The sequence below is a fragment of the Xyrauchen texanus genome, chromosome 18, assembly GCF_025860055.1.
Source record: "Xyrauchen texanus isolate HMW12.3.18 chromosome 18, RBS_HiC_50CHRs, whole genome shotgun sequence".
NCBI lineage: Eukaryota > Metazoa > Chordata > Actinopteri > Cypriniformes > Catostomidae > Xyrauchen > Xyrauchen texanus.
The window spans coordinates 27415264-27443133 of NC_068293.1; the positions used below are offsets into that span (position 1 = coordinate 27415264).

Below are 27870 nucleotides of genomic sequence, written 5' to 3' on the forward strand. Positions count from 1 at the left end.
TGGAACGCACCTCATACCAAACCAGGCTGTGTGTTTTGTTTATACGTAATTGGAGAGTTGTGTATGAAGTTAAACTTGATGTAATAAGTTGAATTATTTGGCTATGTTGTCTTTTTTTTTTTCTTTCTTTATTTTTTAATTTTTGTACACCACCTGATGTTGTATTCACTACATGGATGCATTATTTCTGTCTCTGACACATTTGTGGGACCATTCTGTTAAATTCATGCTAAATTTTACTATCCTCCATGTCATGGACACATGAGGTGTAATTTTCCTATGGATCCAGAATAATTAGTCTCATGGCATTAACAGCTCAGCAAAAATCGCAGTATGCAGGGCTCATACTTCCCGGGGTCATGTACCAGCTGAGTAACTGCCATTGACAAGAATGGGAAAACTATGGATAGAACATTCCAGGTATTTTAGATCTCCTTAATGACAATTATGTTTTTTTGTTGTTGTTTGTTTGTATGTTTTTTAAACAGTTCGTCAGAATAGACAATTAGTTGGGCAATATCAATATGTCATAGTTCCTGTTATCAGTCAATTATTGTCTTTTAATCTTCTTTTGCTTTCTCTCTAGAAGAAAAAGAAGTGCAGCAATAGTAGAAATATCCTGACGATGGCGCCAAATCCTAACAGGACCAGCATGCCATGCCAGCTATGTGCACATGCGTATGGGGGACGCTGGTTATATTCTGCCTGTCTGACTGTGTAGGTGTCATCTGTAAACCCCTCCCCCGTCTCTCTCTTTCCAAGTCTATGTGGTGCTGATGCTGAATTGTCCATCACTGATGGGCAGAGGGTGATATTCTTCTCTCTCTAATAGTGTCCACTTAATCTACCCTTTTCCCCTCTGGAGAGTAGGATGGCGACGATCTGGATGTCAGAAAAGGTGGCTGTGCAAGAGCTACAATGCAGACTGAGCAATGTGGCTTACAGCATTGGTAAGTACTCAACATATGTGAGTATGTGTATGTGTCTCAGTAAACCATTTTTAAATAGACTGTTGTAGTTGTCGTCTTTACACATTGAGTGTATTAATTGCCTCTCAATGATATGGATTATTCACCTTTGAAGAGATATAAAGCATCAGCTGAGATAATGTTGATTGAAGCTGCTTTTATATAATGTGCCTGAACTGATTTTTGCCACTTTTTGAGAATGGTGTCTAGTCATAATGGGAAAAATCCTTGCTTTTGTTTATGCTCAATGGAAAATAGGTCAGTAATCTGTAATTTACCGATTGAGATCTGAGATGCATGAATTAATTTGCATGTTGTTGATTAATAATAGAGATCATGATTGTGTTCATACATTCTAATTATTGTCATTTTTTGGAAATTGTATGTGTTTATTGTGTGTGTGAACTAGACACACCATGATAATCGTTTGTCTTGTAAAAAATCTGTGTGAAATGTTCTACATTCTGGTTTCTAGAGCCAATCCATTTAGTATGCAGGAAAGAAATGACAATTCGACTGACTGTATTTGTGCATGCTACTGAGGGCGAGAGGGAGGAAGAAACAAACAGAGTAAGAACTTAAAGGAATAGTTCACTCAAAAATGAGAATTCTGTCATCGTTTACTAACGCTCAAATCTTTGAAAACACGGATGAGTTTTTTAGAGCAGGTGTCCAAGCTTCTCTTTTCCATTCAATGATAGTGAATGGTGAATAACAATTAAAGATGTGATCTATTCCTCACAAAAAGCTATCATATGGCTTCAGAAGACTTGGAAACACTGAAGTCATATTTGTGACTTTAATAATGCTTTTACGGTGCTTTTTGTTCTTTTTTTAGCTTTTTGGTCCCCATTCACTTTCATTGTGGGGAAGAGAGTTTAGAATTTAGTTTCTCAGCAAATCAATATAATCCAATCAGCACCGTGTTATAGTTATTGTTTATTTCAAAGAACATATCAGGCTGTGAACAAATGCATGTAAAATGATAAAGTCAAAAGACAGTAGCCAGTTCATATTCTCAAATCTTCATTTAAAAAAAGTTAAATGAGAACATAAACACTTCAGTAGATGGTTCTATGTTAACTTGGTGTTGCACAGTAGCCTAAACCGGTGCCATAGTACTACCATGGTCTCAAGCTTCACAGTACTGGTGGTACCAAAATGTATTTCATTAAATGCTGTTGTATGTACAAGTTATGCAGTGAGACGGTCATAAGAGCAAACCAAGGCATAGCCAAGACACAACCGCCAAAGACCTCCATCATTCACTACAAACATGTTTGCCTTCATCTTTGTAAGCATGTGCTAGATGGATATATTTGTGCCATGTCTTGCTGTTTTTTCAGTTTATTGCACAGGAACGATACAATTTGTTTAGACACTGTGTCAATTTAAAGGGAGTTCAGCCTTTAAAATGTATCTCAATAGACACATGCATTCTGTTTTATTTGTTGCACTGTGTCTGTTTTAACCTCAAGAATGGGATCAGTCTGAATGGCCCTTAAGTCATCGTCAGTGCTTGGCATGCATCCAAAATTCAAACACTCATTTTAGAATTCAAATGTTATTATCAAATGTTATTATCAATTTGATGAATATTTGAATTTCAAATTTGAATTTGACAGCCTTTGAAGAGAGTAGCTTGGACATTCTGCTTCACTTCCCTTTTAGTGTTCCATGGAAGAGAGAAAGTCACATGGGTTTGGAACAGCATGAGGATGACATCGCTTTAACTATGAATAAGAAATGTGTTTTGAGTAATCACCTCATACAGTGTATTCTGTTCCCAAAATTTACAAATATTGTAAAAGTAAAAAGCTGTAAAAGCTACAAAATCAGTCATAGTATAAACCCCCATATTAATTGATCACTTATCTGAAGTGGGGGATGAGTCTGTGTCCTCCTGAATATGATTTTGTGCCTAAATTAACGTATTTGTCCTCATTTCCAGAAGCAAAAAGACAGAGAGAAGTCTTCCATAGCCTTGTGAGATTCCTGCTGGAGGCGACTTGACCATTGTGTGTGTGTGTGTATGTGTGTGTGTGTGTGTGTTGGTGTGTTTGGCAGAAGTTACTGCTGATTACAAAAACAGATACCAAAAAAAATGTAAAAATTCCACAGCAGTAACAAAGCTTGCTCCAGTTGTTAGTACATGTGCGCAGTAGTAGGTAAGCAGCATATATGTTGTATAGCTACTGGAAGAGCATAGTTGTTCTGAATTGTATAGTTTTGTAACTAATGTCATAACAAATAAATAGTTTGAATCATGTAGTTGTACTTTAGCAGTCCAAATGGTTTGAGTGTAGTATCATAAAGCATATTTAAAGGAACAGTATGATAGTTATAAGGATTGTGTAGGTCTAGCAGTAGTCAGGTATCAGACGGTGAGAACGGGCAAAGGTATGCTGAGGAGACCCAGAAAAAAGCAGCCCAAACATGGCAGTGATTTTGAACAATTTCCTCTGGTCCCACTGGCACAAAGTGAGTGAAAGCATGCTAACACTGTCGAAAATTCAGTGCTTTATGTTCAGGTCTTTACTTAGATTGTGTGTATATTTACAATGGGGTCCAAAAAGTCTTGCGACCACTAGTGGCAATGCTTGTATTTTGCATTTTTCTCATTTAATACAGTAATAATAATAAAAATTGCAAAAATTATCAGCACAACAAGTTGAATGAAAAGTTTAATTGAAACATTACCACTTAAGAATTTCTTAGTATTTGCAAAGAAATCTGATGTTTTGTACAAAGGAGTTCATATCATCAATGTCTCAAATGTGCTTATTTGATCTGTAATGTAGAATCTTATTTTATTTTATTTTTTCCCAATTTACGTTAAAACTTTCTGTTTTTCTTTCAATTTTTCACATAACTAAGAAATCTCAGACTGTTTGACACTACTGTATGTTCAAGACCAATAGTAATATTGTTTACTGTAGAAGTCTTTGGGGGGTGATTGTGCCGATCCAGAGAGAGATGTAGGGAGAGAGAAAATAAACAAAGAAAGTTCAGTTCTTTACAGTCAGTGATCCATCAATGTTATCAGTTATTAAAATCATGCGGACTGCAACAATTTTTAGGTAGTTCGTACGTGTTAAAGTAACATCCACATGAATGTCAGGTGTATCCCAGATCATCACACTGCCTCCGCTGGCCTGTCTTCTTCCCATAGTGCATCCTGCTGCCATCTCATCCCCAGGTAAATGATGCACAGGCACCCGGCCGTCCACATAATCTAAACGAAAATGTGATTCATCAGACCAGGCCACCTTCTTCCATTTTTCCATGGTCCAGTTCTGACACTCACTTGCCCATTGTAGGTACTTTCTGCAGTGGAGAGGGGTCAGCGTGTGCACGCTGACCAGTCTGAGGCTACGCAGCCCCATATGCAGTAAGCTGCGATGCGCTGTGTGATCTGACACCTTTCTATTATGGCCAGCATTAAGGTTTTCAGCAATATGTGCTACAGTAGCTTTTCTGTGGGGTGTGATCGGACCAGACGGGTTAACTTTTGGTAGGCACTAACCATTGCATACCAGGAACACCCCACAAGACCTGTCGTTTTGGAGATGCTCTGTCCCAGTCATCTAGCCATTGGCCCTTGACAAAGTCAGATCCTCACGCTTGCCCATTTTTCCTGATTCCAACACATGAAATTCTGAAGACTGTTCACTTGCTGCCTAACATATCCCACCCCTTGACAGGTGCCATTGTAATTAGATAATAAATGTTATTTACTTCACCTGTCTGTGGTTTTAATGTTGTGGCTGATCGGTGGTATATTAGGCTTGTGAGTGCAGACCCTAAAATAGAGAAGTTCTTCAACTATGATTTAAAGAGTGATAATGAGACCAAACAACCTGACAACATGGACATGTTGTCAATGAAGCTGTCATTTTGCCCTGAATATAGACATGATTTTAGTGTTTCTTTGTGTATTTATTACAGATGAGATCATGCAGAAGGAGTCCAGTTCTTTCTATGCTGCTGACATCCTCAAAGAGCTCAAGCAACAGTTTGCATTCCTGTCAGGTAACAACTATTCTTTATTACATTTACTGTACATTGCTCTCTCTTCTTGTCTTTACAAGCAATGAGATTAAATGGAGAGCAAGTAGATTATGAATATGTCTACTGAAAAAAAAAATGTTGCAGTAATTTCACACATGCCTCCTCTAGAATTTCAGGAGAAATTTCTATAATTCCACAAATTGTGCTGGGATTTGTAATGGAGTCTGCAATCAAAAGTCAGAGATTTTATTTTATTTTATTCAGTATATAAAACTCTCGCATTTCTCATCACATTTTTCCAAAACCAAATTACCTGAGCTATGCTATTAGCATTCATTTTATAGTTCTATACTCTTACTGTATGTCAACAATTTGTCTATTTATATTTCTGTGTATGTATTCTGTGATTGTGATAACAAGTGTGATTCTGGGAGTGGTGGTAGCGTAGTGGGCTAAACCACATAACTGTTAATCAGAAGGTTGCTGGTTCGATCCCCACAGCCACCACCATTGTGTCCTTTAGCAAGACACTTAACTCCAGGTTGCTCCAGGGGGGTTGTCCCTGTAGTAAGTGCACTGTAAGTCGCTTTGGATAAAAGCGTCTGCCAAATGCATAAATGTAAATGTATTTTCCCAAGGAAATAGAGGAGAAACATATATTATCTAGTGAGACATACTGTAACAGAACTCTTTTGAGCAATACATTTCTTCTAGAGATAAACACAACACATTCAGGCACACGTATACAACACATTTTTTATATATTTTAGTAGGTGACATAAACACTTCCCATTTCTTCATATCTGGGTTATCAAAATACATTGTGTTGTATAAACAATTCTTACCTAAAAGCCCAACACCAAAGCTTAATTCATGAACATACCTATTTGAATATGAAGCAGATTATAAACACTAATTCTCATGTGCAAGTGTACACGACTCGGAGATTTGTTAGCAAAACTCTCGTCCTGTAATTTCCTGTCTCTATAGGTCAAGGATGAGTAAAGAATGTAAAAAGGCATTGGAAGGGAAAACAGCATTTTGTTGCATGTAGGCATGTTTGACCACAGCTTTGAGGGTTTTATGCGAATGCGTGTGGTTCTTGCTGACAGGTTTGTTACCATTAAACTGAGCAGACCAGAGTAAATGATGATCCTACAATTCCTGTCCTGTTGTCATGGAGACAGGGAGAAGAAGGAATGACTTGCCAAATTTATATTTTTGTCACATGGTATCTTTACCCAGAGGCTTTCTCTGTGTCCGTCTCATTCCATTCCATCATCCTCTGTCTTACCACTACAACGTCACCACTTACCCTCTCCCAATGTGGACAAGGAGTGAATAGAGGAGGTGAATTTAGTGACATGTCTGAGTCTCACTTTATACATTGTTTTGATCATGGTATCTTTCCTGGGTGAATGGTGACAACACTAATCTCCCTCTTTCTGCAGTGGCTTTGTTTTAGCTATGGTGTTTATGATTACATTTATTAGTAATGCTTGATAAGGTTATTGCTTTTCAGAGTCACTAACCCCAAGTATTAAACTATGAAATGTATATTCCTGGTGCTATGCAAGTTAAAGGGATAGTTCACCCAAAAATGAAAATGTTCTTATCATTTACTTATCCTCATGCCATCCCTGATGTGTATAGAACAAAAATAAAATCAAGATTTTTAGAAGAATATTTCAGCTATGTAGATCCACACTTTGCAATTAAATGGGTGCCAACATTTTGACACTCCAAAAATCACATAAAGGCAGTATAAAAGTAACCCATATGACTCCAGTGTTTTAATCCATGTCTTTTGAAGTGATTTTATAGGTGTGGTTGAGAAAAAGATCAATATTTAAGTACATTTGTGCTTAATTCTTTATCCTGCCCAGTAGGGGTCATATGCATGAGGAATACGAATAACCAAAAGCAAAAGAAGAAGAATGTGAAAGTTAAAGGGCATCCTGACTGAACATGGAGGAGAATTTATAGTAAAAATGGACTTAAATATTGATCTGTTTCTCACCCACACCTATCAAATCACTTATGGAGACATTATTTAACCACTGGAGTCATATGGATTACATTGATGCCAACTTGTGGGATTTTTGGGCCATCCAAATTTTGGCACCCATTCACTAGCATTGTATGGACCAAAATAGCTGAGAAATTCTTCTAAAAATCTTCTTTTGTGTTTTTCAGAAGAAAGAAAGTCATTCACATCTTTGATGGCATGCTTGTGAGTAAATTATGAGAGAATATACATTTTTGGGTGAACTATTCCTTTACACAATCAACAGCAATTGTAGCATATTGCTGAACATTACAAAAAATTATTTAGACGCCCCTCCTTCTCTAAAAATGTTTTCAATTTCAATGTTACAGTGAGGCACTTACAATGGAAGTGAATGTGGCCAATCTTTGGAGGGTTTAAAGGCAGAAATGTGGAGCTTATCATTTTAACTTTATTGTTAAAACTTGAGTATTATTTGAGCTAATTTTAGGACTTGGAGAACCGTAACAGGAGGAATTACTTCCGAAGCGTCGGAATTCCTGAAGCTGAAGAGGGTAAGGATATGGTGAATTTCCTGGATGGGCTCTTTCAGAATCTGCTTGACCTAACAGGCCATAAGTTGGAAATCGAGCGAGCTCACAGGGTTCCGGTTCGGCTATCCGCTGAGTGAGACAGACCCGATGAATTCTGGCCAAAATTTCTGAGATCATCCGATAAAGATCTTGTGTTGCATGAGGTGAGGAGTAAAGGAAGGCTTTTTTGGAAGAATCACAGCATTTTCTTGTTCCCAAACTGTGCAAATTTGGCAAGAGAGAAACGTGATCGATTGAAGGAATTCAAGAAACACTTGCATCAACAGAAGGTGGCTTTTGCACTAATGTTCCCAGCCAAATTGAGAATAGTTGCTAAGGATGGCCACAAAACATTTACATGGCCACAGCAATCGATGTCCTTCATAAAGTCAATGGACTGAATAAGTTATTTTGTGGTACTCACGTTGTTGCCGAATTGACCAACTCACTGGACTTTCACTTGACTGTTCGAGGAACTGAGTGCCTATTTTGTTTCTTTTTGTGCTTGTTCCGTCTAGCAGCTAGAGTTTGGTTTGTGAATTAACACACCTTCGGGATTGTTAAGTGGATGAATCTGTACATTCTTTGTGCTTATGCCTCCTATTGGCTGGAGTTTGTTTTGTGGAGTATTTCTTGCAAGATATTGGAGTGATTAGGGTTATTTGTTGCACTCATGTACCAGCCGAAGGGGCCGGCTCACTGAACATTTGTTTGACAGTCCTAGGAAACTGAGTGCCCCTTTTGTGTTTTGTTTTGTTTTTTGGTGCTGGTTCCGCCTAACAGCTGGAGTTTGTTTTGTGGAATAATATACCATCGGGACAGTTTTGTGGATCAGGCGCTGCTGTTACAGTTCTACACAGCAGTCATTGAGTCTGTCCTCTCCACTTCAATAACTGTCTGGTTTGGTGCAGCTACAAAATCAGACATCAGAAGACTACAGAGGATAGTTCGGACTGCTGAGAGGATTATTGGTTGCCCCCTGCCCCCTCTTCAAGAACTATACACTTCCAGAGTGAGGAAAAAGGCTGGTAAAATCACTCTGGACCCCACTCACCCTGCCACTACCTTTTTGAACTGTTGCCTTCTGGCCGATGCTTCAGAGCTCTGAGCACCAGAACCGACAGTCACAGGAACATTTTTTTTCCCTCAGGCTATCATCTCATGAACAGTTAAAGCAGCCGCATTGAGCAATAATTACGTGCAATACAGAGTTAAGTCTATTTATATTATCCAACATATCCACTTCTGCCATTACATACATTGCACTGTACATAATATACTGTATTAACGGATTTGTAATAGATTTGCACTACGTGTGTGTATGTGGGTATGACGGTGAGCGATGTATAATTATTTATTTTTATTATTCTTTTTTTGGGGTTTAATTATCTATGTCTTGCTGCTGTTTTTGCATTGTTTTTGTATTGTTGTACACTGGAAGCTCCTGTCACCAAGACAAATTCCTTGTATGTGTAAGCATACTTGGCAATAAAGCTGATTCTGATTCTGATGAATCTATGTTATTCCACCTATTGGCTGGAGTTTGTTTTATAGATTATCTGTTTGTGTGTAACTCTGTCTCACAAAACTTGTAATGTGTAGCAATCCGACGGCAAAGTTGTCGAAGGGGCTCTCATAGGCATGCATGGACTGTTTGAGTTTAGAGGGATAGACGCCAGTTGGTGCTGTCGTGCGCGGGGTTAATGCGCATGGTTTTTCATTTTTCTGTTTGTTTGGTTCTGGGGGATGTTGGAATGTGGTCATTATAATTTTGTCTTAAATATATAATTGTAAAAAATAAATTTTTTCTCATATGTCAAAATGTCAAATGTTAATATGAGTGGATTGTCTCTCTCCATGTGGAATGTGAATGGGTTGGCGCACTCCATAAAAAGAAGGAAGGTTATTTCTCTTCTTAAGCGTAAGAAGTATTATAAAGTTTTTCTTTCCCTGCAGGAAGCTGAAAAATTTGGGAAGATATTGGGTGGACATGTTTTCTTTAGTGCTGGCTCAAGTTAGAGCAGGGGAGTCGTTACACTGATAAATAAGCATCTACAATTCAAATGTCTCAAATGTCTTTTGATGGTCTATTTCCTTGATCATAATGAAGCAAAAGTATGTAAGCCCCCTAGAGCAACAATGACTCTTCAAAGGTCTTACAGATATTTGGAGACTTTTGAACCCATCTGGTAGAGACTATACATTGTTTTCATCAGTCCATAACATTTCTCTAGAATAGATTTTTTTTATATATATATCTTTGTCCCTCATTTCAATATTTGGAAACATTTTAGTCTCAGATCATGCCCTGGTGAGTTTAGAGGTGTTGCCACATATGAAGAAAAGGATATCATATAGTTGGTGCCTTAATGTATCCCTTTTGCAAAATCCTGAATTCCAACAAATGTTAAAGGCTGAAATCAGTGTTTATATGGAGACCAACTGGTCCTCAGTGTCCTGTGTGTGGGGCTTGGAAGGCACTTAAGCTATAATTAGGGGCAGGATCATACAGTATCCCTCATTCACCAAAAAATCCAAAGCACGAGAACTCATGGAGTTGGAAGGTAATATTGTGCCGAGACAGAGCTGAAGCGCTGAATGTCGTCTGATGGCCTCAGAGAATTGACCCGATTGAAATGCAGATATAAATCTATTTTGTCGCGGAAGGAGGAGTTTTGTCTATTCAGGGCAAGGCAGTCATACTTTGAGTTGAGGGACAAGTCAGCAAAACTTCTGGCTAGATATATAAAACGGAGAGAGTTTTTTCTACCATTCCCATTCTGTTGGTGGTGAAATATTTACCTCAGATAATGCTTTTAAAGAATTCTATATCTCTTTTAGTTCCACATCTTCATCTACAGATGAGGATATTAGAAACTTTGTGAAACCATTAGAACTCCCTAAACTGATGACTGAACACAAAAATTCTCTTAATCCTGAGATAACCTTGGAGGAGCTTGGTGAGGTAATTAAGGCCTTGCATACAGGCAAGGCTCCGGGGCCAGATGGGTTTGCGGCTGAGTTTTTAGATCTTGTGCTACAGAATTCAATCCACTTTTGCTTGAAGTTTATACAAAATCATTAAAGAATGGAAAGCTTCTGCCAACCATGACACAAGCCCAGATCAGTCTGATGCTTAAAAAGGACAAATAGCCAAGCAAGTGTAAGAGTTATCGTCCAATTTCGCTGATCCAGCTAGCTGTTAAAATTTGGGCAAAAATGTTGGGTTACCGATTAAATAAAGTTATAACATCTCTTATACATATATAGATTGGGTGGGGTTTATCCAGGGCCTTATCTCTTCTGATAACATCAGCCGTTTCATCAATATCATGTGATCAGAGGCGAATGATCAGACTCTGGTTGCTGCTATCTCACTTGATGCCGAAAAGGTTTTTGATATGGTAGAGTGGGATTATCTTTTTAAGATTTTGGAAATGTACGGGTTCAGGAATACTTTTATTGGTTGGTTAAGTTACTTTATAGACACCCAGTAGCGGTGGTACAAACAACTGGATTAATTTCAGATTATTTTACTCTGGATAGGGGCACCTGGCAGGGTCGCCCTCTTTCCCCATTATTGTTCTGTCTTGACCTGGAACCATTAGCATCCGCGACAAGAAAGGAGGATGATTTACCAGAGGTGGTGGCGGGAGGTGTGGCGCATAAGCTTTTGCTTTACGCAGATGACATTTTTATGACATTCGTCTCCAACCCTACTAGACCTATGCCTTGCCTCCAAAGAATTATTAATTCCTTTTCGAAGTTCTCGGGATACAGAGTTAATTGGTCTAAATCAGAAGCTTTGGCTCTGACAGTGTACTGTCCAGTAACAGCTTTTCAGCCAGGTGCCTTCCAGTGGCCCAAACACGGCATTAAGTATTTGGGTATTTTATTCCCAGCTAATTTGTGTGATTTAGTTTAATTGACCCCTTAATAAAAAGGTTTTTGAGCGTTGTGGGCAGGTAGGCTTCATAACATTTATTTATGATTGGGAAGGTTAATGTAATTAAAATGAATTGTATTCCAAAATTAAACTACCTAGGTCAATACAGTCACTCCCTATAGATGTCCCCCTCTCTTATTCTTGACTATTGTAATGCCCCCTTTTCTGGCCTCCCGACTAAAACAATAAACAAACTGCAATACATCTAGAATTCAGCAGCAAGGGTTCTCACCTACACAATGAAATCCTCTCATCACTCCCATACTTTGTAGGCTACACTGTCTAACTGTCTCCTGTCGTATCAATACAAAATTCTCCTTACAACATTCAAAACTTTACATGGTCCTGCCCCCTCATACATCACTGACCTTGGATGCCGCTATACCCCACTACGCTCACTCAGATCATCTGATTTGGGCCTATTATTCATTCCAAGTTGCAAGCTGACATCACTAGGTGGTAAGGCTTTTTGCACACTTGCCCCTTCACTTTGGAACTTTATCCCTCAGTCTCTCTGTGATCACACCTCCATACATATTTCAAAATCAATCTCAAAACATAACTCTTAGACCAATGCTTCTCTGACTCTTGTTTTGTTGTTGTTGTTTTTTTGTTTTCTCTCATCCTGTAAAGTGACCTTGAGTTTGAAGAAAGGCACTATATTAAATGTATTATTATTTCAAGCAATATTCCCTATATTCTCTAGCATAGGGAAGTCCTTCAGTTGGAATGGTAAATGTCCCAGATTACATTTCATTAAATTGCATAGGCTGATTGACCTAGGCCTACCCAAGATTTTGTTTTATTATTTTGCATTTGGTCTCAGACATTTGGTTCATTGGTCGCTTCCACCTGAGAGAGCCCCTCCCTGGTTTTGTATTGAACATGAAGTACTTGCCCCTATTTTGCCATTGCAAAGCCTTTCTATCAAACTAATCAGAGAAGTTAAGTTACACCCCGTTATCTCGCATTGGCACTCAGTATGTACAAAAGTGTCCAGAGTGTTTAATTCGGACATTTATTTCATTATGAATTAATAAGTCCCCTTTCTGCTGGTCAAAGTGGACTGTGAGGGAGGTTAATACACTCGGTGACATATATGAGAGTGGAGTGTTGAGATCCTTTGAAAATTTGGTTCAACATTTTGGGATTCCCAGATCTCAGTTCTTTAGGTATTTACAGCTGTGCCACCTGCTCTGAACAATTTTTGGGAGTAGCATACACCCCCTTAAAGTGGCAGATACTCTGGGAGTGGTGATTACTGCTTTTGGAATTTCCATGTCATAAAATGTTGTTTCTGTGTGTAGATATGTTTTTCTTTTCTTTATTTGTCAATAAAGAGTTCATCACAAAAAGCCCCAGAAAATTACTTCAACTTATCCTGCAGTTATATGGAAATTAATTATGCCTTAAATTGTGCAGATTGTTGAGTAAAGGCATGCTATTGCACAAATGAATGTCACACTCCACACATAAAATGTCTGAAAAAAAATCCCATAGATTTGCTGTACATTGAACAAGAGACCAGCATAATATTGAAACATTAGCCTCAATACTGATGGTAGAACACCAACAAAGCAATCTGGAATTGTGTTGTTATTTGGCACTCACATCGCTCTCAACCAACTGTTGTTCAGTAGCAGTAGCACACAATATGTAGATTAACACAGCATGCAGGTGGTGTGAGTACCGGTAGGCTCTCATTGGCTTACCTGTGTAAGATTTCTGTTCATACCAACACAAAAGAAACATTTCATTACAATGTAGCATCTGTTCTAATTTACACAGTTCTCTGGTGTTTATTGCCCTCTGCTGTTTGCACAAAGAACGGATCACAAGAGCAGGTTTTTCCTCTCATTTTAATCACTCTTAAGGGGGAAGAGGACAGGATGGAAGCCCTATCATTATCTTGCCAGAATTTCCTTCATTTTGTGAAATTGGAGATCAAGAGTTTCATAATGTTCTCACCTACCTGACAAGTATTCCCAGGTACACTCATACACACTTTTCCTGGTTCTTTTATTATCATACATGCTGACAGCAGTAACACGTGCATGTGTCTTCACCAGTTTGAGTGCAGCAGGTGTGGGTTTTATCGTAGTGATTGACAGGCGTCGGGATCGATGGACTTGTTTAAAGGGAACATTACTGCGTATCTCAGTAAGTCAAAATGCATTTCTATACTCCTTTAATCAATGCAAAAACTGTCAAAATCTTCCTTGTAGTTTCCTTTCTGTTGTTATAGTTCACAATATCTGGATTTGTAAATTTTTTGATTGAAGGTCAGATTTGTTATAATTGATTTAGTTAAAAACTTGTCTTTTAAAAAGTTAATATATTGAATTTGAATCTCATTTTCTTTAGCTTTTTCATGCTTACATATGTGTGTGCTTGTGTGTGTATGCATTCTTGATTATGTGTTTGCATATGCTGTATGTAGGGCTGGTTTCCTGGTAATCTTCGGCTTGTTCTGGTGCTGAGACCTAGTGCCATCCTTCAGCGAATGCTGTCTGATGTGTTCTTCAAACTCAACCGAGACGACTTTAAAGTACCAGTAAGTTTTTATGTATATATCTTCACAACTAATACATATACTAAACTTATATGTTTGCACACCTTAGGACTGTAACGTGTGTGTGTGTGTGTGTGTGTGTGTGTGTGTGTGTGTGTGTGTGTGTGTGTGTGTGTGTGTGTGTTGAAGGTTATTATGCTAAGCTCAGTGACTGACCTGCACTCTTATATTGAGCCGAGTCAACTGACACAAGAACTGAGTGGCTCTCAGTACTACTGCCACAAGACTTGGATCTCTCATCGCACTGTAAGAACAAACTTACTTTTAAAACACAACACACTTTTAAAACACCATAAATACACTGCTATACACTTACTACAAAGTAACAACCTTACAACATACAAAATTCACTAAAGTGTTTTTTGACACTGAAGTTACAATTAAAAATATATGAATTTCATTGTATAGGCAAAAAACTAAACAAAAAAAATCAAACCAAGTAGGAGCCAAACAAATAATGCTAAACCTATTCTCAGAACAACATTTTCTGAGCCATTTCTCAGTGGCTTTTAACAAACTAGTGTCAAGGTGATTTTTATTAGATGCATGAACTCTGTTTCTCTCAAGTTCAACCATGAACTATAGCCATGTTCCACAAAGTTTGGCAACTATAAAGTGCCCAATTTGTGACATTTTAGCTTTAAAAGTGTTTTTGTGCTATATTTCAGAAATATAAATTCCACTTGGTTTGATCATTTGTAATAAAATGCAAAGACATTTATACATTGTGGGCCTGGGTAGCTCAGCAAGTAAAGATGCTGACTACCACCCCAGGAGTTGCAAGTTCGAATCCAGGGCATGCTGACTGACTCCAGCCCTCTGTCACCAGATTGAGGCGAGTCATTACACCACCATGAAGACTTAGAGTGCATTGGGAATTGGGCATTCCAAATTGGGGAGAAAAGGGGGGGGGACATTCATACATTTAAAGTGTGAATTACATCTTTAAAATACTGTACACCAAATAGCATAAGTTACAGTGATTATATGCATCATATAGGAGGTGCATTTTATGATGTCTTTGTGGCTGTAGGATCTAGAAAGCTTTGCTGCATCAGTGAAGAGGATGTCTCAGAGACTACTAGTGTTTGGCAGAGAACTGGCAGAAACAGAACTTCCTAACAACCTCCAAACAGCCAGCAGTCTGCTGAATGCACACACTAGCAAGAAAGAGAGTTTGAAAGTATTTATCTAAAACCTTCTCAAAGCATTCAGTATGTGCCAGTATCTCAGTAGGAATTCTAGGACTGGTAATCGTTTTGGTAATGATGCTATTATTTCCTTGCTCAATATTTTGTCTTTAGGAAGAGATGGCAGGTGCTCTCAGCCAAGGACGCAATCTTCTTGAGAACATTAGAGAACCAGTGCGCAGAGACCCGGAGAGCAGTCTGAACCCTGATCAGCTGGAAAACATTGCAACAGTGCACAGGTGAGCCTGGAACTTTCACAATATTATGTATTGTAAAATCAGTTAAGATGTGCTTGGAAGCTTATAAAAGCGACTTGTTATTAATACCTTAATATGTTTGTTGTACAATACAGCATCTACTGTAAATTTAGATTTTATAACATTCTCATACAGTATATTCCTCTTTGTCTTTTCTCTGTCATCTTGCAGGCTATTATCCCAGTTGAATGAGAGCTCTTCAGCGTTTGATGACTTTTGGTTCCAGCACAGAAATAAAATGGAGTTGAGTTTGAAACTCTGCCAGTTTGCCTACAACTTTCAGCAGGTCTTGCTTTTAATAACACTCTTTATTTTGTTTCTCATTATTATTTTGTTATTGGGTTAATCTAGTAAAATCTGTCAAGAACATAGACAGGTCACATTTCACCAAAAAAAAAAAACTATTTTAGTTCTATTTTGATTTTGAGCTTATTTTCATGACAATAACTGTAAAATTCCCATTATTATAATGCATTTGTTTTTTATTTTTTGTTGTGTGAAAAAGTATTTGCCCCTTTTAGTTACTAAATCGTCATATCTATGAAACTGCATTCATAATGGCGTTCAGCTGGCCTGATTACTGCCAGCCCTGTTCAATCAAATCAACACCTAAATAGAACATTTTCAGCAGCATTTTTTGGCTGAAATGTCTACTCGCCCTGTAGCACACTATGCCATGGTCAAAAGAAATTCCAGAAATGATGAGGAAAAAGGTGATTGAGATACATCAGCCTGGGAAGTGTTACAAAGCTATTTCAGAGACTATGAAACCACAATAAGAGCCATTATCTCCAATTAGAGAAAATTTGGCACAGTAGTGAACCTTCCCAGAAGTGGCCGACCTTCCAAAATTCCTCAAAGAGCACAGCAACAACTCATCCAGGAAGTCACAAAAAAGCCAAGGCAACATCCAAAGAACTGCAGGCCTCTCTCGCATCAATAAAGATGACTCCACTATCAGAAAAGCACTGGCCAAAAATACCATCCATGTCAGAGTGGCGAGGCGAAAACCACTGCTAATCCAGAAGAACATTAAGGCAAGGCTTGTCTGAATTTTGCCATACACCAGAATGTTCTGTGGACTGATGAGTCAAAAATTGAACTGTTGAAACTCAGGATCAAAAGAAGCAAAATTATTTGTATTGGTTTTTTTTTTCTCCCCTTTTCTCCCCAATTCCCAATGCACTCTAAGTCCTCTTGGTGGCGTAGTGACTTGCCTCAATTCGGGTGGCAGAGGACGAGTCTCAGTTGACTCTAAAGTGACTCTACCCTCCCTAGCAACCAGGCCAAATTGATTGCTCAGGAGACCTGGCTGGAGTCACTCAGCACACCCTGGATTCAAACTCGTGACTCCAGGGGTTGTAGTCAGTGTCACTGAGACACAGACCCCCAAAAGAAGCAAAATTATAATGTAGTTTTGGAGTGGCCAAGTCAAAGTCCTGACTTGAACCCGATTGAGATGATGTGGCAGGACCTTAAATGGGCAGTTCAAGCTCAAAAACCCTCCAATGCGGCTGATCTAAAGCAGTTCTGCAAAGAAGAATGGGCCAAATTTCCATCACAGTGTTGTGAAAGACTGATCTCCAGTTATCGGAAGCATTTGGTTGCTGTTGTTGCTGCTAAAGTTGGCAGTTAGTTTTTCCACATAGGTGATATTTTGTGTTTACTCCGGTTGTTATATTTCGTTTGAAGATCTTAAAAATATTGGTATGAAAAATACACAAAAACAGAAGAAATCAGGATGGGGCAAATACATTTCTAAAGCACTGTATAGATTATTATTATTATTATTATTATTATTATTTATTTATGTTAATTGTTTTGTGAAATATGACCCAGATATGTTCTTGACAGGTTTCGTGCACTTTCATTTACTTATAATAATCCAGTGTTTTGTTTTACTGATTGTAATACAATGATTATTTTTAATATCAGCGTTTTATTTCAAGTAAGTAAAACAAATACTACCATGATGTATAAGTGATTTACCATTTAAATAATACACAATTGATTTTTCACATTACAGTAATGAGAATTTCGATTTTTTTTGTATGTATTATGGTAATAAGAATTGGGAGGAAATATGCTTAATTGTCATTAAAATGTTACAAAAAAGAGAAAGCTTATCACACCTATAGGCTACATTTTCTTTTATGCAAACTATACCCTACTGCAAAACAATATTATTTACTAACAATATTTGTACACTGTTTTCATTTGCTATGCTCTTGAAGGTGCAAACAGATTTGAAACAGGCAACAGACACACTAAATGCTTTCTCAGATGTTGGAATAAGCTATGCCCAAACAGAACACCTTCTTGAAGAGCTGACCAGTCATGAAGAGAAGGCTTGCGTGAGTCCCCACCCACAGCATATTTATGTTTATGTGTAGTATACTCAGTCACAAACAACATCTACTAACACTGCACACAACATCTACACACGAACACACATATGCATGCATCAATCCTATTGGCTTGAAGACGTTCAATAACTCTTGTGATTAATACCTCTTATTATTCTCTCTGCAGGATGTGTTAGAGAGAGTCAGGTCCCTGGTTGCTGAGGGCCAAGGTTTGATTGACAGCTCTCAAAATGAGGATGACAGTGTTGCAATAAATTGCAGTGAACTTCAGAAAGCCAGAGAGAAACTCACCCAAGAGTTCAAAGACAAGAGGACCATGCTGACACAAGCTATGGAGCTACATAGAAGATTAGACATGGTAACTCTAAATGAATGCAAATGCACACATGCACATTTTTAAATATGTTCAGTGCTTCCTTTAAATGCACAAAGACAGGCAGACACATTCTGTGCATTCATTGTTCATTCTATGTGATGCCAGAAAGAGATTTCAAGTTCAAAAATGTCTTAAAAAGTGACATACAGGGACATTTCCCCCTGTAGTAACCTGTGCTTCTGTGTCTTGATCAAGGGCACAATGGTGATATTTCTTGATTGAACACTTATGGGGTTTTAATCTACAATATTTCAGTTTCTAGCCCAGAACTTTAATCTGTCAGGATGTTAAAAAAATAACCCATTTATTTTCTCTGTAGATTAATAGATTTTTAGAGAATAGAGATTACTGATTATTGGGTAACACTTTACAATAAGGTTCCATTTGTTAAATTGGTTAACATGAACTAACAATGAATTCATTAATCTTGGTTAATGTTAATTTCAACATAAACTAATACATTTCTAAAATCAAAAGTTGAATATGTTTGTCATGATACACTTCCCAAAATTCCCTGCCCTCATTACTGCCAGCTGTTCCCTACTGTTCTCACCTGTGTTTTAATTTCCTCATTTACCCCTGTGTATATAATGCCCTGATTTCTACCCAGTCTTTGTGAGTTGTTATGCTTTTCCCCCTGTTCCTATGTAGCAGTTCCCATCATGGATGTTTCATTTGCTTTATGTTTCTAGTTCCAAGTTCTGCTTTGTTCCTGTGTTTACAGAGTTATTTTATACTTTGCCTATATTCTTTATTAAACTTCTTGCCACATCTAGATCCAGCTCTTGTGACTTCCTTCCAAACATTACAATAGAATGTAGTAAAACAATGTAATGAAACACCTGTTTTATTTTTTAACGATTGAAATGACAGGAATCTTAACAATTTATACAAGCACCTCTGTTCCCACCATGCTATCTGTGTTCCGTTCTCTTTCACTCTCAGGTGTGTAACTGGTGTGATGATGGGATGTACATGCTTGCGTCACAGCCTCTGGACAAGTGCCAGTCACAGGAGGGGGCAGAGTCAGCACTGTCAGAACTGGAGTGTTACTTGGAGACAGCCAATGAGAAACAGCAATGGGATATAAGCACAGTTTGGCTGGAATATGAGAGCATTCTGAAGAATGAGCTCAAAGTGAGGCTATTTCCATTTATAACTATTCCTTCAATTCACTTCCAATTCAGTTTAAATTCTAAGTCAATAAAGTACAAAAAAATTAATCTTTAAATCTTTATTCATGAAGAGATCTTTATTTAATTTTTTTTATATGATCATAACACAGCTCTCTGAATAATACATGCTTCCGACACATCAAACATTCAGTGGGGTATAGCGAGTCCAACAATATGAAAAATTCCTATGTCAGTCATTTTGGACATTGGCCATTTTGAATTTAGTCATAAAATGCTGTATTTAACGAACAACTGACTGTTTAACGAATGGACTGTTTGTCCGATTTGCACGAAAATGGACCTGTATCATCTAGAGACAATCACAACAAAAACTATTCACAGAATTTTTATAAACCATACCATTTTGGAATGGCGCTTCAATGAATTCAATGAAGAACGTGCAAAATTGAACTTGAGGCTGTATCTCCACAACGCTTTGAGGGATTGGGACGAAACTTGGTAAGTGTTATCACCATTAGGCCCTGAGGTTACATGCAGCATTTTGGTGCACTGCCCCCTACTGGTCAGGAGATAGAAAAATGGCTATTTCTATTTTTCTTATTGGCTTATAACTCTTGAACGCTTTCCTGCATGATAACTATCATGCCCAGATACTACATCAACAGCACATACTGGACAAAATTCTAAGAAGTTGCTATTGTCATTTTTTTAATAAATGTGATTTTCATGATTGAAAGTTCACTTTATATAACTCCTCATACAGTGTTCATCGGACTCTATCCAAAAACATGTCACAAAGCTTCTTTTGCTGCTCATGGTGCCGATAATTGGCTTGACCCCGGTATCGCTGCTTGCAGCTATATTTATTATTATTATTATTGAACTAAATAAAAGCATTTGCATAGAGAAATAAAGAGATATGTCAGTCAACTCTTAAATAAAGTTCTAGTGAAATCTATGTGTGCGTTACAGGAGCAGGTTAAGTGTGCATTTGAGAAGAAAGTGTCAATACAGGAGATGTTTGAAAGGAGGAGGGTTAGCCTGAAGAAACTAGCAGCCAAGCAAACACGCCCAGTCCAACCTGTCGCCCCCCGACCGGAGTCACTTTCATCTCCAGGTCTCTCTTTCCTCATCATTATCATCTCTCTGTCTGTCTATCCTTCTTTGTGTCTATCTGTCTGTACTATAAAAGTATTTTTATTTATTTTTCCACGAAGTGAGCGGTTTATTTAATTTACTCTGTCTCTCTCTCAGCTCACAGGGATCATGAGAACAGCTTTACCAGTGAAGACTCGGACAGAAGAGTGTCATGTAAACAAGTATGTCTGATTCATCTTAACATATTCACAATCCTGTCATTCTGAGCTACACCCTGCATAAGCAAATTATATATACACACACTACTGTTCAATAGTTTAGGGTCACTTACTCATTCTTTTTGGTATTTTAATTTTTTTCACATTTTAGAATAATAGTAAAGTCATCACAACTACGGAATAATAGAAATGGAAATATGGGAATTATGTTGTGACAAAAAAAAATCCCAAATATATCAAAACTATGTTATATTTTAGCATCTTCAAAGTGGCCACACTTTGCCTAGATTTTGCAGAAATGTACTCTTGGCATATTCTCAACCAACTTCTTGAGGTATCACCCTGGGATGCCTTTTAAACAGTATTGAAGGAGTTCCCATATATATGCTGGGCACTTCATGGCTACTTTTCTTAATTATTCGGTCCAAGTCAAAATAAAAAATAAAAAAATTAAAAGAAAATGTTTGTTTTGTAATGAAATAAATTAATATGGTGGCACAATAATATTTTTGTCTACAAAACTCATTTAAAACTTTACGCATACGACTTTATATCAAAAGGTTAAGATCATGAGAAATATTTCAGGCAAGTGACCCCAAATTTTGAATGGTAGTGTAACCTCTCTCATGAGGTAAATCTTTGTAAGCTATGACTCTTGACTGTTGCTCAGATATGATCGTCTCTTCGTAGGTAAGCTCTGATCAGGTTGACAGGAGCAGTCATATTGCCTCTGTATCGGAGGAGGAGACTCTCGCTGTGCTCCGCAGGTCAGTTCAGGGTCAAAGGTCATGGGGATAGACATGCCTTACTAGCCCATCAACACCACCTATAATATACTAATTGAACGAGCTTGTGTGTGTTTTTATTTGTTCACAGGCATGTAATGAATGAGTTATTGGAAACTGAGAGAGCATATGTGGAAGAGCTTATGTGTGTTTTACAGGTTAGTGAATCTTATGTCAATGCCTTAATCAATGATTTACTACTTGCTAGCCGGTTACAGGTGGTATTGGGGGGAAGGACGGTCTCACTCTAGAGAGCAACTGACTTGACAAAAGTCTGCGAAGTACAAGATGATCAATTTTTTGAGTTGTGTGGTGTGGAGTGGTGTGTGGAGTGGTGGTGGTGTAGTGGTCTAAAGTACATAACTGGTAATCTGGTAATCAAAAGGTCGCTGGTTCGATCCCCACAGCCACCACCATTGTGTCCTTGAGCAAGGCACTTAACTCCAGGTTGATCTAGGGGGATTGTCCCTGTAATAAGTGCACTGTAAGTCACTTTGGATAAAAGCATCTGTCAAATGCATAAATGTAAATGTGTTCATGTGTGCTGCAGGGATATGCTGCGGAAATGGACAACCCCTCCATGGCTCCTCTCATCCCAGCAGCCCTGCAGAAGAAGAAGGATGTGTTATTTGGGAACATGCAGGAGATTTATAATTTCCACCAAAGGTGAGTGCCATGTGTTGGAGTGGAGAATGAGCATTGACAGGCAAGACATAAGACAATTTAATGTTAATGTGAGCAATTTCATGGTGAAAAATGATCACTGAACTAAAAACATTTTGTTGATTTTGGTGCAAGAAACAATGACTAATGTGCAGTGCAGGAAAGAAAACAATAAAATGCTACAAAAGTATAAAATATGGCCCCTTTAAAAGGGTTAATAATACTACCGCTAGGCCACACACAGATATCTAACATTTTCAGGTAGTAAGAGTTTCTAGCACACTCTCTTGCCCTCTCTTTCAGGGTATTCCTCAAAGAACTGGAGAATTACACTGACTGTCCTGAGCTTGTTGGCCGCTGCTTTCTGGACTGGGTGAGTTTTATATAACTAAAAATGAAGTAAACACCATTATGAAGAGCCCAGAGTAAGTTTATTTTTTCGTTTAGATGGGGGAGTTGCAGATTTATGAGAAGTACTGTCACAACAAGCCTCGCTCTGAGAGCCTTTGGAGGCAGTGCTCGGATTGTGCCTTCTTCCAGGTATGTACACATACATATTCAGAGTAGCATACTACCATACAAGTCATACTATTTTTTTTGTATATAGTTGTAGCAGAACTTCACCCAGGGAGGGAAGGAGGACATGGGAAACTTGGGACTTGAACTCCAAGTTAAGACTTTTATTTCACAGAACAGTAGCGCTTACAGCTTCACAGATGTAGTTGTAGCTCCACGTTGTCTGGACCCAGACTCTCTCTGCCCACTGGCACGGTCTCTTTTATGCCGCTCTCCCCAAGCTCACTGCAATTAGAAACAGGTGTTAACCATCATCTAGCTCAGGTGTATGTACCCTTACCGCTTTCTTTCCAGACGGACGCCAAGGTGACATCTGGACTGCCAACCACTCCAATTTCTAGACAGTAAGTCGGCAACAGCCATCTGTGTTCCCGGTCTGTGGACCACCTTGAAGTTTAACGGCTGAAGAGCCAGACACCAACGGGTGATCACAACAAATCCTACTTCTTGGGATTTTCTGTGAGTCCCACCCATCAAAGCGCCCTCCGAACCGCCCTCAGATGCTGCATGTGCCACTGCCAATCATTGCTGTTAATGAAGATATTATCCAAATAGGCAGCGGCGTAAGCCAAATGCGGTCTGAGGATACAGTCCATGAGGTGCTGAAATGTAGCTGGGTCCTCAAACAAACCTAACAATTGTCACAAAGTGGTGTAATCCGAACGGTGTGGAGAAGGCCGTTTTTTCACGGGAAATTGTTGTCAAGTGGATCTGCCGATAACCATTTATCAAATCCAGTGTCGAATAAAACCAAGCAGTGCCCAACCAATCGAGCAACTCATCAACGCGAGGCATTGGGTAGGCATCAAATTTAGACACTGTGTTAATTTTTCTATAATCCACACAGAACCGTACAGACACGTCACTCTTAAGGAACCAGAATAACCAGGCTGGACCAATCGCTGTGGGATTCCTCTATTACCCCCATATCGAGCATCGCGTCCAATTCCTCCCGAACTATTTTCTTTTTGTGTTCGGGCAATCGGTAGGGAAGGCTACATACCACTACCCCCAGCGTAATATGAGCACTTTGTCTGCCGGTGCAAATTCCCGCAGCTGAGTTCCCCCGCTTTCTCCAGACGCCGGGCAGTGGCACTGGACCCATTCTGCTGTCCTTTTCGGCAGATGATGGATTAGCTGCTCCAGCACCACCTGGTCGCTAATTTCCTCGATGCCGCAGTTCCCAGCCAGCAGCCATTCTCGGCAGGTGTCTCTGAGACGTTGGAAGAAGGCAAACTGGAGGCCAGTCTTTTCCAATTCCATTGACCGGAAGAGCTGAAGGTACTGTTCTGGACTTCGGCCAGCCTGCTGCAATATGGTCTTCAGATCGCTGTAGTCCAGGAGACTAGCCACCGTCAGTTGTTGATCTGCGAGTTGGAGCTCCCCGGACAACAAAGGAATGAGCCGGGCCGCCCATTGAGCACACGACCCCCTAGCTGGTCTTCTCAGCTCCCGAGAGATTGAGATAGTAATATGTCCAGTGGATTCACACTTCAGACATGCACTCCAATTTACTACGATGGACTTCAGAGGATGAACTGATGCCAGCTCCATCTGTAAGACATGGGACACTTCATATGCCACTGGCTGAACATTGAATTTAGGATGGACCTCATCGAACCTCGCCGAATTAACCTGCCGATTGAACTGCAATGCACCTCACTGAACTCTGCCTGCATCACCTTGGACTATTGATGGAATACACAGTTGAAAGGAATATATAGACTATCAATTAATTGCCCAAAAAAGCCTTGATCAGCCAACTAGCAAAGGACAATGCATCTATGTGAAATTCTGCAGTTAATCCAGGATGGACTTCAAAGACATTAGTCTTTACTATTACAGTATATACAAAATCTTTGTTTAAACAATGACCCTTAAAACTTAGTGTAATATTTTTAAACCATGACTTGCACTACACACAAAAACTAATATTGGAATTATATTCATGCTGTTTAGCCAGAGGGGAACTGGCCCCCACAGTGAGCCTGGTGTCTCCCAAGGATATTTTTCTCCATTAACCAACGTCTTATGGAGTTTTGTGTTCCTTGACACAGTTGACTTAGGCTTGCTCACTGGGGTTCTAAATACAATTATTATTTACTTGTTTATTTTTATACACAATTTACAATCATATTTTAATCAAACTACACAACAATGAATCTAAGACTATAGATATTACAGTTTCATTTTCTGATAAATCATAATTTTCTGTAAATCTGCTGTGAAAAGTGCTACACAAATAAAATTTACTTATAATCTTGGCAGAAATAGAAGATCATCCAGACATTTCTTGCTTACTGCTTACTTCATTGACATGTTATTATTGACATACTATATAGTAGGCATTTATTGATATTCGGAAGACTTTTCTCTATTAGTCTTCCATCTTTGTATTGGGCTTTGTCTAACTTTACTGACAAACCCAATATTAAAGAACGAATTACCGCTGGAAAAGTGTCAATATCGGTTAGAAATATTGATCAGTGAATCGATTATCTGTTTCCATTTGGTCTGCCAAAGGTAGTAAATATGTCTTACCAAAGGTAAGTCATATTTACACAAAATTATATTTTAAATGCAAAATGTATGTGTTTAGTACTGCGATGATAACTGGACTCCACGGAATTGCTGAATTAAACAATCATCATAGTGACGTAATGTAACAACGATGTGGTACTCCCACATCGAAACATTCATTGTCACACACTGCAGTACAGACTGATTCGTATACTACTTTAAAAACATAGCAGGCAGTATGCAGCATATACTGCACATCATGTAGGAAACCGTACACTAGTAATTTATTTCAAACATAGTCATACACTCTTGCACATACTGAATGTACTCGCCACAATATGTTGATGAAATCAGGCCCTCTCTGACAGAATGCTGTTTTTTGTCAGCTTTACTAGTTTGTGTTTGTGCTATTAGGAATGCCAAAAGAAACTTGAGCACAAACTGGGGCTGGACTCGTACTTACTGAAACCTGTGCAGAGGATCACTAAATACCAGCTCCTGCTGAAGGTACTACAATATGTGGATGTGGATGTGACAGGGCAGAGAGCAGGTCCAGGTCGTGATGCTGCACACCCGGCCCCTAATCAGGCTAATCAAGCCTCAGAGAGGGATAAAGTCCGACTGGAGGCTGCAGTGTGAGAGAGAAGGGAGATTTACGGGCAGCTGTCTTTTCTTTTAAGTTCTTCATTAAAATATTATTTATATTGTCAAGCCAGTTCTCACCTCCTCCTTTCCATTAATCTCTTTACACTGATGCCGAAATCCGGGAAGGAGGAGGGATCCGCCGTAGTGGAGTTCTCGGAGGCTTGATTAGCATGATTAGGGGACAGGTGTGCAGCATCACGACCCGGCCCCACCCTCTGCTCTGTCACAGTGGATTTCTATTCAGTCAGTGTTTGTTTCAGACACCTGTAAATGAGATAAGAGTAGACCTGTATTTTAAAGTGGTTACATAATGTGAAACAGGATTTTCTGTGTTCTCCTGAAAGAGGCATTAGAGAATGGTACCAGAAGGGGGTGCTCACCCTGCGGTCTGTGTGGGTCCTAATGCCCCAGTATAGTGATGGTGACACTATATTGTAAGAAGGCACCGTCCTTCAGTTGAAACATTAAACCGAGGTCCTGACGTAAGGAGTAGGGGTGTAACCTCTTACATTTGAACATCGACAACACCTATTGTGTTTTCAGCAGCTTGTCCAACCCTGTCATGGTTGTATGTTTAAGTCAGTAGATTGTTTGAGAATTTTTGACTGTTGTGAAGCAGAGTAAAAGAAATGTGCTTTGTGTTTTGTAGGAGATGATTAAATATAGTAAAGGCTGTGAGGGGTCAGTGGAGTTGCAGGCAGCTCTTTCCTCCATACTGGGCATCTTGAAGGCTGTAAATGACTCTATGCACCTCATCGCCATCACTGGATATGAGGTATAACACACACATGCTTTTGTAACTCTCTAAATGGTGACATTAAAGACTTCTAGTGTTTGTAAATAAACCTAAAAATATTATATAAAGATATATAGGCTGGACAAAGTTGTAGGAGTAGCAATAAAAAGAGGTTTGTCACAATCCAAGATGGCAGCATATTTAGTGGGTGGAGAGTCAAACCAATGAATTCTATGAGGTTCGCATGAGGGAAGAATTTATAAGCAGAAGATAGAGTAAAATTGCTAGAGGTTTTGAGTTCAATCAATGTTCCAAATTTAAAACTTTTTACCATATGTGCTGCCATAGATTCCCAGTCAAAAGAAGATGATAAATCTTTAAGAACAAAAACAACAGTGGTTATGAACCTTCAGTGTTTGTTCCCTAATTACTAGAATAAACCCTAACCCCACCACTAAAAAAAAACTTTTGTCAGATTTATACAACTTCTGAGTAATATTTTGTCTCCAAAGTATAGCTGAACATTCACATACAGCTAAAATAAAAATTCTGTCTCTGTACAACCCACTGTAACTAATAGTCATTGATTTCTTGCAGGGTAACCTTGGAGACCTTGGTCGCCTGCTGATGCAGGGGTCATTCAGTGTGTGGGCAGAGCATAAGAGAGGTCATGTGAAGGTAATGGAGCTTGCAAGGTTTAAGCCCATGCAGAGACACCTGTTCCTGCATGAGAAAGCACTGCTCTTCTGCAAGAGACGAGAAGAGAGTGGGGAGGGATACGAGAAAGCCCCTTCATATAGCTTCAAACAGGAGCTCAGCGTGAGTATGTGTGGGAGGTAGCAGTAGTCTCGGGCATAGAGAGAGTGTGTCACCCTCCTTTAAGTATACTGTACAGCCAGTGGCGGCTGCTGGTCTTTCAAAGAGGGGAAGCTCATTTTCGGCCTACATTATAAACTTATTTACCCTATTTTTTGCACTAAATCAATCTTAGGTGTTGATCTGCCCTGCTGTTTAATTCTAATTTTTTCCTCGTAAGGAAGACTTTCAAATGGCTTCGCCAAAATCAGGTCGACAATATTAGCACCGTCTGCCATCGTGCGCAGTTTCACCATACGCTAGCCTAGCCTACTGAATGAATGAATGAATGAATGAACGAACGAACGAACGCTCTAAAACAAAATATATTAAACTTGGTAAAACTGAAACAAGGAATGTGGTGTATAATTG

The 27870-nt window shown here is 38.9% G+C and overlaps 1 protein-coding gene across 2 annotated transcripts in view; it reads left to right on the top strand.

Moving 5' to 3' along the window:
• The first annotated feature begins 865 nt into the window (after nt 1-865).
• LOC127659229 (guanine nucleotide exchange factor DBS-like) overlaps nt 866-27870 on the top strand; it is a 35467-nt gene continuing 8462 nt past the window's right edge. For both annotated transcript variants that reach the window (XM_052148950.1, XM_052148951.1), the window contains exons 1-22: nt 866-950; nt 4917-5000; nt 13380-13494; nt 13575-13665; nt 13946-14059; nt 14207-14323; nt 15111-15260; nt 15382-15506; nt 15696-15810; nt 17759-17878; nt 18057-18248; nt 19212-19403; nt 20375-20519; nt 20657-20721; nt 21409-21485; nt 21595-21661; nt 22054-22169; nt 22470-22539; nt 22614-22706; nt 25677-25769; nt 26557-26682; nt 27241-27462. In XM_052148950.1, the coding sequence (XP_052004910.1) occupies nt 872-950; nt 4917-5000; nt 13380-13494; nt 13575-13665; nt 13946-14059; nt 14207-14323; nt 15111-15260; nt 15382-15506; nt 15696-15810; nt 17759-17878; nt 18057-18248; nt 19212-19403; nt 20375-20519; nt 20657-20721; nt 21409-21485; nt 21595-21661; nt 22054-22169; nt 22470-22539; nt 22614-22706; nt 25677-25769; nt 26557-26682; nt 27241-27462 (2568 nt within the window). In that variant the 5' untranslated portion in view covers nt 866-871. The remainder of the gene's footprint in view (nt 951-4916; nt 5001-13379; nt 13495-13574; nt 13666-13945; nt 14060-14206; nt 14324-15110; nt 15261-15381; nt 15507-15695; nt 15811-17758; nt 17879-18056; nt 18249-19211; nt 19404-20374; nt 20520-20656; nt 20722-21408; nt 21486-21594; nt 21662-22053; nt 22170-22469; nt 22540-22613; nt 22707-25676; nt 25770-26556; nt 26683-27240; nt 27463-27870) is intronic.